Source organism: Blennius ocellaris, assembly GCF_963422515.1.
Source record: "Blennius ocellaris genome assembly, chromosome: 10".
NCBI lineage: Eukaryota > Metazoa > Chordata > Actinopteri > Blenniiformes > Blenniidae > Blennius > Blennius ocellaris.
Window position 1 is genome coordinate 13,257,106 of NC_137659.1, and position 15,378 is coordinate 13,272,483.

General features: G+C 42.1%; 3 protein-coding genes across 4 annotated transcripts; 1 reads left to right on the forward strand and 2 right to left on the reverse strand.

The window, feature by feature from the left end:
* Positions 1 to 147: 147 nt before the first annotated feature.
* On the reverse strand, positions 148 to 2,857 carry czib (CXXC motif containing zinc binding protein). Its single transcript, XM_080504158.1, has 8 exons — positions 2,842 to 2,857; positions 2,659 to 2,742; positions 1,778 to 1,834; positions 1,604 to 1,685; positions 1,488 to 1,519; positions 1,130 to 1,207; positions 662 to 727; positions 148 to 433 (listed from the first exon to the last, which is right to left on the reverse strand). The coding sequence occupies exons 1-8, from the start codon at positions 2,845 to 2,847 to the stop codon at positions 356 to 358; spliced, it is 483 nt and encodes a 160-aa protein (XP_080360284.1). The 5' UTR covers positions 2,848 to 2,857; the 3' UTR covers positions 148 to 355.
* A 1,866-nt stretch (positions 2,858 to 4,723) lies between these two features.
* On the reverse strand, positions 4,724 to 10,296 carry uck2b (uridine-cytidine kinase 2b). Its single transcript, XM_080503907.1, has 7 exons — positions 10,189 to 10,296; positions 8,057 to 8,216; positions 7,364 to 7,464; positions 7,081 to 7,219; positions 6,854 to 6,951; positions 6,539 to 6,587; positions 4,724 to 6,120 (listed from the first exon to the last, which is right to left on the reverse strand). The coding sequence occupies exons 1-7, from the start codon at positions 10,291 to 10,293 to the stop codon at positions 5,984 to 5,986; spliced, it is 789 nt and encodes a 262-aa protein (XP_080360033.1). The 5' UTR covers positions 10,294 to 10,296; the 3' UTR covers positions 4,724 to 5,983.
* Positions 10,297 to 10,617: 321 nt separating this feature from the next.
* aldh9a1b (aldehyde dehydrogenase 9 family, member A1b) lies at positions 10,618 to 15,359 on the forward strand. Of its 2 annotated transcripts, none has more exons than XM_080503684.1 (12): positions 10,618 to 10,692; positions 10,792 to 11,002; positions 12,203 to 12,348; positions 12,518 to 12,647; positions 12,876 to 13,010; positions 13,328 to 13,524; positions 13,610 to 13,750; positions 13,825 to 14,013; positions 14,100 to 14,187; positions 14,300 to 14,441; positions 14,518 to 14,630; positions 14,791 to 15,359. In XM_080503684.1, exons 2-12 carry the CDS (start codon positions 10,843 to 10,845, stop codon positions 14,883 to 14,885), a joined length of 1,536 nt encoding a protein of 511 aa, XP_080359810.1. In that variant the 5' UTR covers positions 10,618 to 10,692; positions 10,792 to 10,842; the 3' UTR covers positions 14,886 to 15,359. The 2 variants fall into 2 exon arrangements, with proteins under 2 accessions (XP_080359810.1, XP_080359811.1); XM_080503685.1 differs by having other exon boundaries at positions 10,643 to 10,692; positions 10,819 to 11,002.
* The last annotated feature ends 19 nt before the right edge of the window (positions 15,360 to 15,378 follow it).

Genomic DNA, 15,378 nt, shown 5'->3' on the forward strand with positions numbered 1-15,378 from the left:
CTTACAATGAGCTATTTGTAGCAGAGTGACAAAACATGCGTGAAGCCACTCCAATGGATCAGTAATGGAAGGCATCATCCAAAGAAATATTGTAAATCAGACATTGAAATCAAACAGACCTGTCAACACAACATAGTGACGTTTGGATTTTATTGAGGCAAAGAAAAAAAGGCCCTGTTTATTGAGAATGTTCTTCCATCCACATAACACACCTATATGGACAGCCAGCTGTGTTAATCCGCGTATTCTGTCTTTCATCATCACCAAACCTCCTCATCCTCTGATCTGAAGCATCATCGTTACCAGGCAACAGGATATCTAGCAGTAGTGTTCATTTGTGGACCGCCTCCGAAGTTCAGCACTTAATGAACCGGTGTGTGACCTCGTAAATCCCCACAGACTCATTCACTTTCTCATCGTAGTCCGTCCAGTCCTGAAATGATTCAAATGAAAATTAACACCGTTCGGATCACTACCGACAGCCACTGTGAGGCGATCCCCGACACGAAAAACAAAATCCACTGAATGGATTATCTGCTGATGAGAAAAAAAACTTCATACAACTCAGTCATCATCAATATAATTCTGTTTGTAGTGGAAAAACTGCAAGAAATGACCGTTTGCATGTGAAACAACATTTAAGATTTTCTACTCCACTCACCTTTTCTAGTAGAGTAATTTCAGGAAATTGTGTTCCGGACTCCTCTCCTTCTGCAGCAAAACCAGCCTGGAGGAGCGAACAAGGAAACGTGAAAGCGCTAAACACCTCGAGTTACACACTCTTAAAAACGTAGTTGTGGAAAAAGTAACTAAGTACTTGAGTTCTTCAAGTTTGGACAACATTACCTGAGTCAAATTCAATGTAACTTTATATATTTGGGGATTGCATTCAGGATATTGAGCTATTATTTATGGATCAACCTCCCTAAAATTCTGAGTTCAGTTTTGATTGCCAAAAATTTCCAAATTGAAATATTTAACAATGTCTTTGGGGGCCCATATTGTGTAAAGGACTTCAGCAAAAATCCAGATTTGCTTTGATTCCACCACAGAACAAAAAATTGTGAAAGATGTGAGGCAGAACCCGTACACTGTGCTTTGAAGGCAACGTGCACAAAATGATCCTCACCTGCGGCTGGAAGTCGACGGGTTCCAGACCTCGACACTCAAACTGCACCATCGTCTTGAAGTTCTCGTTGTCTTCGGCCTTCAACCGAGCAGACATGAGTAGTAAAAAATTCCAAAAACAAAAACGTTTTCATTCAACAAAGTACTGGGGGAGATAAAGTGGAAAAAAAACAAAACTCTTTTATCAGAATACCAGTGATGCAAACATCACTAGAACTGGCAAGCTGTCGTTATACCACTCAAATCATCTGTACTTTAATGTCTCCGGATCACCGTGGTCTCCTTTTTTTAAACAGCCAATAGTGCAATAATGTAGTACTGAAGACAGTCTTGTGCGAATAGGTTGAATCTTCACTTACATTATAAGGTGTGATTGTGTCTGCAAGGATATCTGTAAGGAAAACGTCCTATTAGACACACCGAGAGAAGAGAGATAATAAATGAGTGAAGATTCAAAGCCCATATTGCGACCCACCGATGGAATTCTCCCTGGCACAAAGTTTACATTTCTGTACCATGCTGGCACTGCCTCTCCCTCCTTTTAGTGGCACGCTCTCCTGAGGAAACAAAACAAGTAGGATGTTGCATGCACCATCACATTTATTCATAAGGACAGTTTCATAATCAAAAAATAGGTTTTCATCCTCACCATGAGAGTCACATACTGCCATTTATCTGGGATCTCACCACAGTTCCCACATTTCAGCTAAATTAGAAGGGAGAAAGACAAAACAGTGAACAATTATACGTCCAAAGTAATACTAAAAACATTTTTTTATTTTAGAGTGTTAAACTGATAAAGAGTTTTTAAAGACTGAAGGAATATAGAGATGACGTAAACAACTGAGTTGTTCAGTTCCACATTAAAATATCGAAGAAAATACAAACATAAGAATATATGATTGTCTGAAGAAGCACTGTTACACCAAAAGGACACACACTGACTATTCAATACTATTTGGCAGCAGTAATCTGATAACTTTATGCTCCTCCTAGTCAAACGAGATCTTTTAAGTCCATGACCATAAAACGTATTGCCCCGGTATGTGTATGTGTATGTGTATGAAGGACTCTGGATTACATGAAGGAAAAAACATGCAGAGAGGGGGATGACATGTAAAGCCCTCAAATCTCCGGGCCAGAATAAATCCAGTACAATTCATATATCAATGTGGCTTTCCAACAAGACCTCTTAAGAGCATCGATTTTAGATGTAGCTTGCAAATATAATAATCATACATTATATAATAAACTATCAGTACTGTCTTTATCTGTGGCTATTTACTCGTACTGTATTATTGCATATTAAACTGCAATAACTGTGAATGAACTATGTCAACACAATCTGTACAGTTGTGTTAGTTAGGTGGCAGATAAAAGTGTAATTTTCACTTCAATGTCAGTAATAAATACGACGGACACGGTGAACACTACCGCACACAAACAGGGAGTTAAAAAAAAAAAGAAGAAGCTTGACTGAAATAAGGAGATAAATATAAAAGTAGCATGTTAGCATGAGAGCTATGCTACCTTCAGGAACCAGCGGAAATCGTCGCCCAGTGGCCTCACTTTGGTGACGTTCTCCAGCGTGGCCTTGAACTGAAGCCCGAATTTCTGCCATGAATGGAAAAATCAAGAGAGTTGAAACAAAACTGAGCAGAATGATCCTTTTGAACCCACAGATACAAGGAGACATGCTGCAAGTTTACTTACCACCATGTTGACGCTGCACTGCTGACGTTTCTGCTGCATTCAGGACGCCTCGGAAAATTGGCTTCACACACTGACGGGTTAGGATAGATAGATAGATAGATAGATAGATAGATAGATAGATAGATAGATAGATAGATAGATAGATAGATAGATAGATAGATAGATAGATAGATAGATAGATAATTTGTGTACTTTTTATTGATGCACAAAGTGAGCAGCACATGTAATTTTGGTTTATGAGGCATGTAATGACAAATAAAGCTATCCTTGTCAACCTGTTTCTTCCAAGCTGAAGACATCTCTTTTTACTCACTGGCATTATGTTTCACTTGAGATTTAGTAGGCCTACTTGAATCTAAATTGTTTGTCTTTCAGGCTTGATGTATCCAACTTGATTGTTCTGTTTACCTTGTGTATTTTATCTTTTTTTTATCGACACCCATCTTTTGTTAGTAAGTAAAAGCCAGTATTTCAGTTTTTCCTGTCCCAGTTTTCTCATTTTAATATAATTTGGGTCTGATCACAACAGTGGGAACGATGCCAGAGGTATCACTAGTTGAGAAACAGCTGCCATCAGAAACTGGTCGTGTGATTCATCCTGCTGTATAGACATTGTATTTTAAAGTGGCTTATTTCTGAATAAGACTGAATGTAGCTGTTATGTTTGTACATTTTGGTGGCCCATGTAACACCTTCTTCCTCAAATAAGCAGTGCTGTGAGTCTAATCTGAACCTGACAAAGAGGCAGACTCTAAAGTTTACTGACATGTTCACAAACTGCTCATTTGTTCCAATTACACAGTAGGTCCTGACATGATCTTGACAACTGGACGCTCTATCTATCCCAGATATAGCAGGATGACATGCACTGGGGCGTTCACATGTTGGAACAGTGTATGTTTGAACTTATGGTTTCGAGGTGACATCAGGCCGCCAAAGTATTTTAAGCACATGTCATGGCAGTTAACTTGGAGTAACACATGCAAGCAGTGGGGGTTGAATGAAGCAGCTTCCTGGGACAATTAGACTAGAGAAGGCCTTTCCTCAGACTCTTGTGTCCTTTGCACCTCCTGTCTGAGTAAAATTAGAGTAAGCTAGTGTACATAGTTTAATGAGGAGATTGTGCCATCTAGTGGGGAGACTATGGCGGATCCAACCAAGGTTATTGTTTTTATATTTTATTTTGGGGTATTTGTATATTTCTTTTCCGGGTGTTTTGAGGCAGAAGTCCTTTGATGAAGAAACCCACACGATGAAACCAAATATTTTACCAAAAAAATAAGTACATTATCATAGTATATTATCTGTCAAAACAAGTGGAGTAATTCCCCATCTGGTTGTGCAACTTAAAAATAAACGATGTGATGAACAGTGGAATATGAAGTGTAAGTGTATACAAAAGATTCAATAGACATGAAGAAACAGAGATAATAAGTGAGTGATGTGCAAAATCCATTTGAGCTATTGCACACACTTGTTCTCTTTGACATCAGAATCGGAAGTATTCTATTTATACTCCTTTATATGTCTGGATTTAAAGGAAAACTAGTGAAATATTTCTTCACTGAAGCGGTTTCATGTTTTTTTTACATCTCATTACGTGCAGCGGTTGCATGACGGACGAAACCATTATGAGGGGGAAGATGTAATCTTTGTAGTTATACATGTATTATTGATGTTTAAAATCGATGAGTGCTTCCAGCTATTATATTCTGGTTAAGATTCTGTTTCCTTAAAATATATGTTGAGGTGTGGAACAGTTAATCATTTTGTCAAATAACACGAGTCGGGACACCCCCCCCCCGGATTTCCACCACAAAAGCCAAACAAGACGTTTCCATTGTGAGAGACCACCCAACAGTCTGAACATTTACTTCAGTTTATTGACCATCAACTGAGTTCAATTACAAATCACACGTAATCGATTAAACAGCCATACCAGTAGAAATATTTTGGTACAAATCATTCATTCAATTGCACTATACAGACACAGGATGTGGCATACAAAACGTGATTCGACGGTTTTTATTGTAACCTCAAAACAAATCAGTTTGTAGGGTGAATGCTGAGCAGAAATGTCAACCTGAGGCAGTTTCGCAGAGGCATTGCGGTGGGTCGTCCAGTAGTTAATGGCCACGCAAGTGGAGGGGGAAGTGATATTGCTGCAGAGATGAACACCTCCCGTCACATCTTTTGTCAGGCATTTCAAGTGGAGGGGGTGTCATCAACCTGAGTGTCTGTGTATGTCACCTTGAAATCAACAAGGCTGATTTGCAAATGTCATTGCTCGCATTTGCAGTGCACACGAGTAAAGTCACACCCAACGATTTCCACACCTGGCTGACAATTCAAAATACTTTTTCATACAAAAAAAAAAAAAAAGCCAAAACCAGGAATACTTCAGTCCTCACAATTCAATTATAAAGGGACACATCTCATAATGGAACTCTATATGGTTGGTTTACAGTCTGTTCAAATTCCCAGCATTCAAAGTCATTAAGAATGCGATACTGAGAATTGTTTGTTCTCGTGCTGTTCTCATACAGAAACAATGCAGTGGAAACTATTTGCAGTAAACAGACTTCTAATGCCATGCATTGGAGTTGAACGACACACTGAGCGAACATCAACACTGAAAACAATGGGAGGAAACAGTTCCCAGATTGTCACTACAAACGGAGTGCCATTCGTTTATTCCTTCTTTAATCAACATCCTTCTCATTTGGACACCGTCCTAAACATTTATTAGACTCCCCAGGTATTTGGGGTTCAAGTTTTATCAGTCATAAGTAAAAAGGTTTCCCCTCTTTTATTTGTTTTCGGCATTAAATTTTCCACAAAGCAGCAGGGGATACATTTAAAAAAAAAATGCAATATGGGAGGAAAATGTGTGGGATCGTTAACCCACAAAAGCAAAAATTTATGTTTAACCTGCTCACAAAACTAAATCCAAGTTTAACAATTACAAGGAAAATTAATAACGAGCAGTCATCAAAATAATAAAAGGCATTTCTTTTTGCAATTTCTTTTTCCTCTTTTTTTTTTTTTTTTTTTTTTTAAATACAGCGATGCCGACAGGCATTTATTTACAGCACGACCCCCCCACACCCCTCTCCGCTCTGTGAAGAGAGGTGCGACGAGGTCAATGAGGCCGGCTGCTGGATTCAGAGGTCCGCCGCTGCCGAGGAGTGCTGTGGCCGTTCATGCAGCCGCTGTGGCGCTTGTTGGGTCCGCCGTTCAGAATGTCTTGGATGTGCTGGACTATCAAGTTTATGGCCACTGCAAAAACACAGACGTGTGACACACGGGGTCAGTGAAAACTGTTGGAGAGGGTCGTTTAAAAAAAAAAATTCTGGATCAGCTGCCATTTTTCTATAGCTGCCAAAGCACAATGCTGCCATCAGCCCAGTTATTGTGTGAACATTGACCTAAAAACTTGCTTTCCAGAAACTACTGGAAAACAAGAAACTGTTCCACAAGAAAATCTTTCCTAGCATCACAAATCCCTGAACAATGACTCCAATATCCAAGCGATTCATTCAAAGTAAGAAGGAACAAAATCACACACAAAAAAAAACGGCTCAACAAAATTTTAATGTCACAGAATTTTTAAATGTTACAAGTAGCACAGAATCTGCATAACAAATCTGGGCTTTCTTTCACATTGAGGATGCAGTTCGGGCAAAAAGAAACTCACCAAGGTTGTCTGCTCCTCGTGGAATAATCACATCTGCATATTTCTTTGTCTAGTAGAAATAGAATTAATGTCAAACAATGCCATATAGAAAAAGCTAAATGCAAGCAGGTTACTACCCCAGTCGTAACGACTAATACTGTTACTTGGGGGGGAATAAAAAAAGTTTTGTTGACATGCATTTCTCAAGTTTGTAAATAAATTACACGTGCACCGAATACAGTTTGAAAAAAGATCCTTAGCTCAGTACGACAGTACCAATACTTTTTACACAGACATGTTATTTTATTGCAAAAATTTTAAAATAAAATCTCTTACTGGTAAACAGAACTCCTCAAAGGCCGGTTTCACAAAAGTGATGTACTGAGCCAGAACCTGTTCCAGCTCTCGACCGCGCTCACCGATGTCCCTGAGAACTGAAGAAAGCAGACAAAGAGTAAACGTCTCAGTCCAGACAAGAAGTCCATTTTCTGAAACAAAACTTTCTCAAGTCAACATTTAAATGCCAAGACATGTGATGCATCGAGCACAACGCATGGACACACCTCGACGTGACAGCCGCGTGTCCGGATCAGTGTCTACAAACAACTTCATCTGGAACAGATCTCTGATCTCTTGAGAGTAGAACATGAGGATTCCCTCAAAAAGGACCACATCGGCCGGATAAACTGTAACAAACTCATCCTTCCTGCAGCACAAACATACACGCAATAAAATTACCTCTGTTGCAAATGTTTAAACTAAGTACACAATCATCCCAGAATAAGCCATTTTACAATAATGAATAACTAGACTGAGTGCCTGGGAGAAGGAAATGGATAGAAATACTTGCCTGGAATGAGTAACAAAGTCATAAACAGGGATCTGGACAGTCTTTCCCTGGAGTATCAGCCTGAGCGTCTGCAGGACCAGCTCATTGTCAAAGGCATCTGAGGACAAGAAAGACAACACGCTCAAACGTGCTCTTTAGGCTACGACATTCGTTTTAATACTGGTTCCACTAGCTCGGCAGGCACATGGGACTCATGCTGCACGTTTGGTAATTCAGGAATCCCTTTTGTAGAACAGGTGTTTGCTTCAGTCTGAACTTGAGAGCAGCTGCCTCCGAGAAACGCTTGCTGACTGTGGGGATTTCCTATCAGCCGAAAAAGGAAGCAGGAGCAAGAGGGGGGCAAAGCCATGCTCCATAAGTAGTGTTTGAACTGTTTGCCTGTGCCAAAAACCCTGAATAAACAATCAAAGTGGCAGCAAGGTCCCAAAATAGGTCGCTAATGAAATCTCTTTTGCAATAAATATTCTTTGATCTTAAGCCTTGTGCTTTCTGCAGAGTGTCCCTAACAGTCGTACATTTGCTCACAAGAGGGTTAGAGCAATAGTAAAATATGTGAATCAATTAGCATTTCATTCCGAACACAATATGAGCAAGATCCATGATATTACAGGCTACACATGTCAGGTGCCTGTACATCTGACTTTGCAAACAGGCTGGGTCTGTGCCGTGGAATCTTTTAGTTACCATACCTGGATGGTCAAAGTTGAATTGGCCTTTCAGCGCCTTGGCTTTCTGCTCTGGAGTCAGCACCTTGTAGAAACTGTCCTGGCTGAGGATCGCCACCTGCCGCTGGTGGTGGTCAATCTTGTTCTGCCCCAGTAGCTCCATGATCTTCTCGCATACCGACGACTGGACGGATAAAAGAAATGTCTATAAGCACATGTCCAAAATACTAAAGACTCAAAAATGCTCCAGAGCTGAGGAAAAGTTCACACTATTATGAAGTCAGCAATCCACCAGTCAAACTGCCCTTCACCTCGACACCTTTGTCCTTGATGACCTCCCAACTGTAGCAGTTTCATGCCCAATGCTGAGTGGGCAATCCTCAGCAGCCCAACACACCATTGTGTGCGACACCCCCCCCCCACACACACACACACACACAAAAAGGTTCTGCTGTACTCCTTTTGGGATGGCAGGTTCTATCAACCGAGTGAGCTGCAAGTCAATAGGACTCTGAACACACCCATGACCAACCCCATCAAGGCTTACAAGACAATCAACTGCATTAGATGACTGTTTTAAATGTCTCTCTTTTCAAAGACAAATACACCATTAACATAATACCCCATCAGCTTCACTGAGCACACCCCCAATGTGGCTTCCCACCACATGCCAGAAATAGGATAGATAAATGTGGAAAAAAGGAATCATAAATTATGTTTAGTTTAGTTAATGGGGAAAGCAAAACTGTGCCTGAAGCTTGGATAAGCATGTTGGTCTATTGTATGTTTTCAGAATTAGCATCACAATACAGCTACAGTGAGGGTGTGTGTGCGTGGGGGGGTCCATCAATACCACACTGAACAGTGATCTGACCAGTTGAGTGCAGGACCTGGGTCACTTCCAGTCTCTATACTGGAAACAAAACACGGGCTGAATGCCAGTCACACCATGTATAGGACAAAGTTGAAGGGAGGAGCCAACAACAATACAGACCCTGCCTCACTTTCATGGAGAAGTATGTGCATAGAGATTTAAAAAAAAAAAAAAAAAAAAAAAAAAAAAAAAAGTTTGGACAAATCAATATTCCTCTGAGGATGTTGCACTTATTGGGCTAATCCCGGTAATGCCGTGTTTCTGGCAGCATTTGCACTTGGTGGAGTCATGACAAAGAAAGCCAGTGACGTCTTTGGAAAAAAAAAAAGAGCCACGTCTCCTCTGCACTGCCTCCGCAGCCTCCGATCACACGGCCCACGGCTGACTTGAGCAAGGTGGGACGATTTCCACCAAAACGCAGCTTTACACGACTGTTTCACGTCAGACTCGTGATGGAGAAGCGACTTACGCCGTAATTCATCAAAATCTGAAGCACAAATGTTGGCCAGGACTGTCTGGAGCGCTGTGGATGCTAACGTGGATTAAAATAAAATAACATTGAAATAAATCTAATATGTGTTTATAAATGCCTGCTTTCAATTATTAATGTGTTTTTACCGTAGTACTGGCTGAAAACGGGTGTATGCCCCCCCCCGCAGGTAGAATTTCCCGCGGGCGCCTCCGTTCGGTTCAATTCAAAGCAGCAAAATGTAGGTTAACGTTATTTAACGATGGCGGTTCGTCCCAGGTCAAGCAAACAGACATTTCATCTGAGCTGACGCTATCTCTGATATTGTATATATTTACCGTGTCGCGTACATAACGTGTGGATATGAGGGGGAGGTTAAAGGCGAGGAAAAGAATATGGGGCATTCGTGTTTACAAACACATAACGCGATTAGAGACGGGTTAGCACCAGCTATTGTCTTAGCCCATCCGGGACCGCTAGCATGTGATGGAATTCACCACTAGCTCGGTGGCTAAGAAAGAAAAAGCTAACAAAGCTCTCCGGTTGACGCGAGCCTTAAAATGACTAAAAAGGAAGATATAGAGCAGGCCGAGTTCAGCACCACAGACAGTGGGAAGCTAAAGCAGCATCTAGCGGTGCTCTGTGGTTGAACAGATGAGAGAGCTGTCAATCAAACTTCCGCCGAGAGACGCCGGAGCCACGCGGTCAACGAGCAGCCGGCTGCCTCGAGCGACCCGCGGCCCGGGGTCTTACTCAAAATGAGGCCAGTGTCACCGCGCGGAAATCATCAAAAACATCAACGGGAGTGCCAACCTTGCCGCTGGCGGTGCCTCCGGAGACACCGATGAGGAAAGGTTGTCGAATAACGGTGGTATTGTCGCTGCGGTCCCTGAGATGTGTCTCAGTGTCGCCGGCCATGCTTGCAGTGTGCGGCGCGAGCGCCCGAGGCGGAAAGTCTTTGTGGCGAAGCCCCGCCCCTTTAACGCCAAACTCAACTTTACACCTATTTTATATTTATACGTAATTTGTATTTGGATGTCACATAACGCTGGTTCACAGTCGCACATACATAATGGACATTTAAATTGTTTATTTTCAAAGCAATGGGTTTTATTAACGATATTTCTGTGATTGACAGTCCAGTCCTCCAATAGGGTGCTCGGGATCTTTCCGCTGCCTTTCGGGAACTGTCGTAGATTATTTGTCCCGCCTCGCGCTGCAACTTTCGATAAAACGTTGGGTTTGACAGCCAACGACGTAACGTGTGGATCCACAACTTTACATTACAACCGTGTTTGATGTGAACGCTTATTTCGGGTGAGTTTAACACGCATGATGCAAGATGTTCACACTCATGTCAATACGAAACAAAATGTCACGACGAATAAAACTTGTCTCGGTTGTCTTTAAACGAAGCCAAACTGCAGTGATCTGGGTCAACAGTGGAACTCGGAGTGTTACGTTAATATGCTCCGGAGGCTGGCCGCCGTCCACCGCTCTCTCCCGCCCGCGGTCCGGAGCTTGTCGTCGGGCTCGGTGAGGATCACGGAGCCGCTCAACTTCTGGGCTGGAAAGCGAAGAGAAGGCCAGAAAAACAACAAGGAGAATGTTTACGAACCTTCAACCGGTAAATAAGTTCGTCCCTCTGTTGACGTTATTGGGTACGTGTGTTTGCGTGGACTTTGATCGCAGCTGCTTTTTAGTGTGTCTGAGAAAACGGGTTTTTTACGCGAGTTGTTAGATACTTTCTTGTCTTTCCGCAAAATAATTGTTTTCAGAAAAGTTACTTTCCGTTTTATGTATAGGTGCATCTCCAACAATCATGATATCAAAAAAAATCTGTTGTAACCTTCATTTTAATTGTTGTAATTGTAATAATTGTTGTCTATTTTATTTATTATTATTATTGTTTTCCAAACGTGTCAAAACCATGGTATACAAACACATACAAATAAAGGGAAAACATAGATTATACTAATAATATATATATATATATATATATATATATATATATATAACTTCAATAAGCCTCACCTCCAATATTCAGTAATCATCCTGCTTTCTGTCTTATGTAAAAAGTTTAGTTTTTTTTATGAACAAATAAAAACAGCTATTAGGATGAAGTATTGTTTTGAGATACAAAAAGTTTGGTTTTCATGTCTTATGAGCTCAGATGTTTGAGACTTAAATGAAATATACTGGTCATATTTAACTGTAGGTGTGATCTCCTTTACTTTAAATGGAGTTTTACCAGATTGGAGAAAATAAATGTTTTGCAAGGCGAGACAAATTTCTTTCTATACCACCATTCAGACACAAGGCACTTTACACTGCTTCACAAGGAAATAAAGGAAATGTGCTGTAGCAAGGCAATTAAAAATCTTAAGCAATTAAAATACTGAAAAACATTCAAACAAACTGAAACTCTACATGTGTCATTGCTCACATCAATGGCATTCAGCACTTTAATTGGTGCAGTTTCGATCCTGTGGTTTGACTTCAATTCAGACTGAAAAACATTGAAGTAAATGTTTTGTTTAGCTCAAACTTCTCACGGCGAGCCTCTTCCTCGTGCAGCGAGATGGCAACATCTAAACAGTCGCAAGATTTAGAGTTTAGTCTAATTTAAGGCGCTTTGTGCATGTGTATCATGCAGACTTCCTATGTCATCATCACTTTTCTTATCTCTTGACAAGAAATATAGAGAGTGTGTGTGTGTGGCTCTCCAGTCACTTCCTTAATCCTGTCATCATGTTACCTGTTGATTTGTGTATTAAACCGGATTACTCATCTGTTTGGACAATCATTTTCTTTTTTCACTTTGCAGGGCTTGTCTTATGCCAGCTGGAGCAGTGTGGCGCCGCAGAGGTGGATCAAGCTGTGCGGGCTGCCAATTCAGCCTTTGGTCACTGGAGCAAAATGTCGGGGATGGAGAGGGCAAGAATCATGATCGAAGCTGCTCATATGATTGAGGTGTGTTAAACGAGCGAGAACACAAGATTTCAAGTGGCAGAAATGAATTAGAACTATATATTAAGTGTGTTTCAGCAGACAAACGCGCTATGTCACAGCACAAGGTTGAGATTCATTCAGTGCTCTTTCTATACAGTTACGAGTTATTGTGTTTGCTTTTAATGCGCAGAGCAGGAGAGAGGAGATCGCTGAACTGGAAGTGGTGAATAATGGGAAGTCCATCACGGAAGCCCGTCTGGACGTGGACTCAGCAAGACTGTGTATCGAGTACTATGCAGGACTGGCCAGCACTATGGCAGGTTGGTCAAGCTTTCATATGTTTAGGTCAGAGAAGCTTTTCTTAATATCATAAATTATGGATAAGTCATAGACTTTAAAGGAACCTTTCATAGGAAAATAAACCGTTAGTTTATGTAACGACACAAATTATTGGAATTTCACAGTGAATGTTACATATATTGTTGTTGTGGAAATGCTGATTTGTAATAACATCTATACCTTTTTCCTGCTGGTTTTCCTTTGCCAAGGCCAGCATGTGCAGTTGCCTGGAGGATCATTTGCTTACACGCGCAGGGAGGCCCTGGGAGTCTGTGTCGGCATCGGGGCTTGGAATTATCCCTTTCAGATAGTTGCATGGAAGTCTGCTCCGGCCCTGGCCTGTGGTAGGGATTTCTTCTTCAACAGTAGAGAAGATATGCAACCACCTAGATTTATTTATGCACGTGAGCAACGGCAATGAAACACATACCCCATTGAAGAAGTACAAGCTGCTCTCAGACCCCATGCTTCATCTCTTTCAACCAATAGAGGGCACCACTGCACAGATTTCAGTTTTATCAGTTTGGTTTTCACACAGTTCCTCACAATTTGTAAATGATGTGACCAACAGTATATGAGTTTAGAATCTGAAATGTGGACTGCTGCCCACTAATGTCTTTGTGTTTTGGGGAGTTATTAATTTAGACGTTTTTCTCCAAAGGCAACTCCATGGTGTTTAAACCATCCCCGGTGACCCCTGTGACGGCCGTCATGCTGGCAGAGATCTTTACGCAGGCCGGAGCTCCTGAGGGGCTGCTGAATGTGGTGCAGGGCGGCCAGGAGACAGGCAGTTTACTCTGTCACCATCCCGATGTGGCTAAAGTCTCCTTCACTGGCAGTGTACCCACCGGACAGAAGGTCTGTGGCAGAACAGGCTCTGTCCCGATCTGAGACGCGACGATTTCTTTATTGAATATCCTCCCGCATCATTCTTTACCTTCAGATTATGGAGATGGCGTCGAAAGGAGTGAAACCGGTGACTTTGGAGCTCGGGGGGAAATCTCCATTGCTCATCTTCCAGGACAGTGATCTGGAGAACGCTGTGAAGGGAGCCCTCATGGCCAACTTCCTCTCTCAAGGCCAGGTGTCGTGTCCTGCTCTGAATATCATTCCATAACTTTCATCCGGCGTTTGACTGATGTTTGCCGGTTTTTGCAGGTCTGCAGCAACGGCACAAGAGTGTTTGTTCAGAAAGATATCCTGCCTGAGTTTGTGAGGGAGGTGGTGACAAGGACCAGAGCCATTGAAATCGGGGACCCCCTGTTGGAGAGCACCAGGATGGGGGCGCTGGTCAGCCGACCACACCTCAACAAAGTGCTGGCGTTTGTCGAGCAGGCAAAACAAGAGGTGCGCCGGCTTTCGCATCGCCTAAAGAGCATGTTTGCCTGCTACAGATTCAGTTTTGACTTTAATTTGAACTCCACTGTGGTTAGGGAGCCACGGTGCTGTGTGGGGGAGAACCGTATGTCCCTTCAGACCCCAAACTCCGAGGTGGATACTACATGACTCCCTGTGTACTCGGTGAGGAACCTTCTGGCACCATGTTGTCAGTTCATAATAGGAACTATTTCATGGAAGTCGTCTCGATCCGAACGGTGATGAGCTCATCTGAATTGGCTTTCCGGTGCCACAGGTGACTGCAGAGACGAAATGACCTGCGTGAAGGAGGAGATCTTTGGTCCGGTCATGTCCGTGTTATCCTTTGAGACGGAGGAGGAAGTCCTACACAGAGCCAACAACACCACAATGGGTCTGGCTGCAGGTGTTTTTACCAGGTTGGTTAACAAAAAAGGAAACACTGTTAAGTAATGTTATGTGACTAAATTACGTTGTTTTTTGTTTTTTTTGAAGAGATGTGAAGCGAGCCCATCGAGTGGTTGAGCAGCTCAAAGCAGGCTCCTGTTTCATCAACAACTACAACATCACTCCCGTGGAAGTGCCGTTTGGAGGCTTCAAGATGTCAGGTGTGACCTTGTAGGATCGGAGTCGGCAGAAAAAAAAACGCGTTGATCTATTCTAGCTGTGCTGTTGGAATGACATTCACACGACACAAATCTGTTTGCACTGAATTACGTAAACACAAGCCTAACGACAGCATCGTGCTCTGCCTCATCTGATGACTAGGCATAGGGCGGGAGAACGGCCAGGTGACCGTCGAGTACTACTCCCAGCTCAAGACCGTGTTTGTGGAGATGGGAGACGTGGACAGCCTCTTCTAGACCGCACAGCAACACTGGAGGAGCTAGAACGCTCAGCCAGAGACCCGCAACACGGTGCAGCCCAGACGGGACGCCAGCAATCCAGCCCTTCAATCCTGGGAATGTTGTCTGTTATTCTTTGAAAATGGCTTCCTTATGAAGTGAGTGTCAAGAGAAGTTGATTTCAAGGAAGCAGTGAAACTTTGTACATAGAAACAAACCATTTGAGCCAAACTGACTGAATGGAACAAAGGTTTAGTATTTACTTAAACAGAAGCTGATCACATGTCTTGTATTTTTCCTTGTATGTGTGTTGAAGTAACTGTCTCCTGTTTGTACAAGAAAACAAAACAATGTTTACAATCAAGCTTTATTTACTCAACCGCTGAGCCTTTTTGTACAAATCCAAAATGTAATAACAAGTGTCAATAAATTAATTAATACATTAAACTCAGATGAAACAGTCTTGTCCGAACTGGAACTCCCACACGAACATACTGTCTTGTCAGTCGTG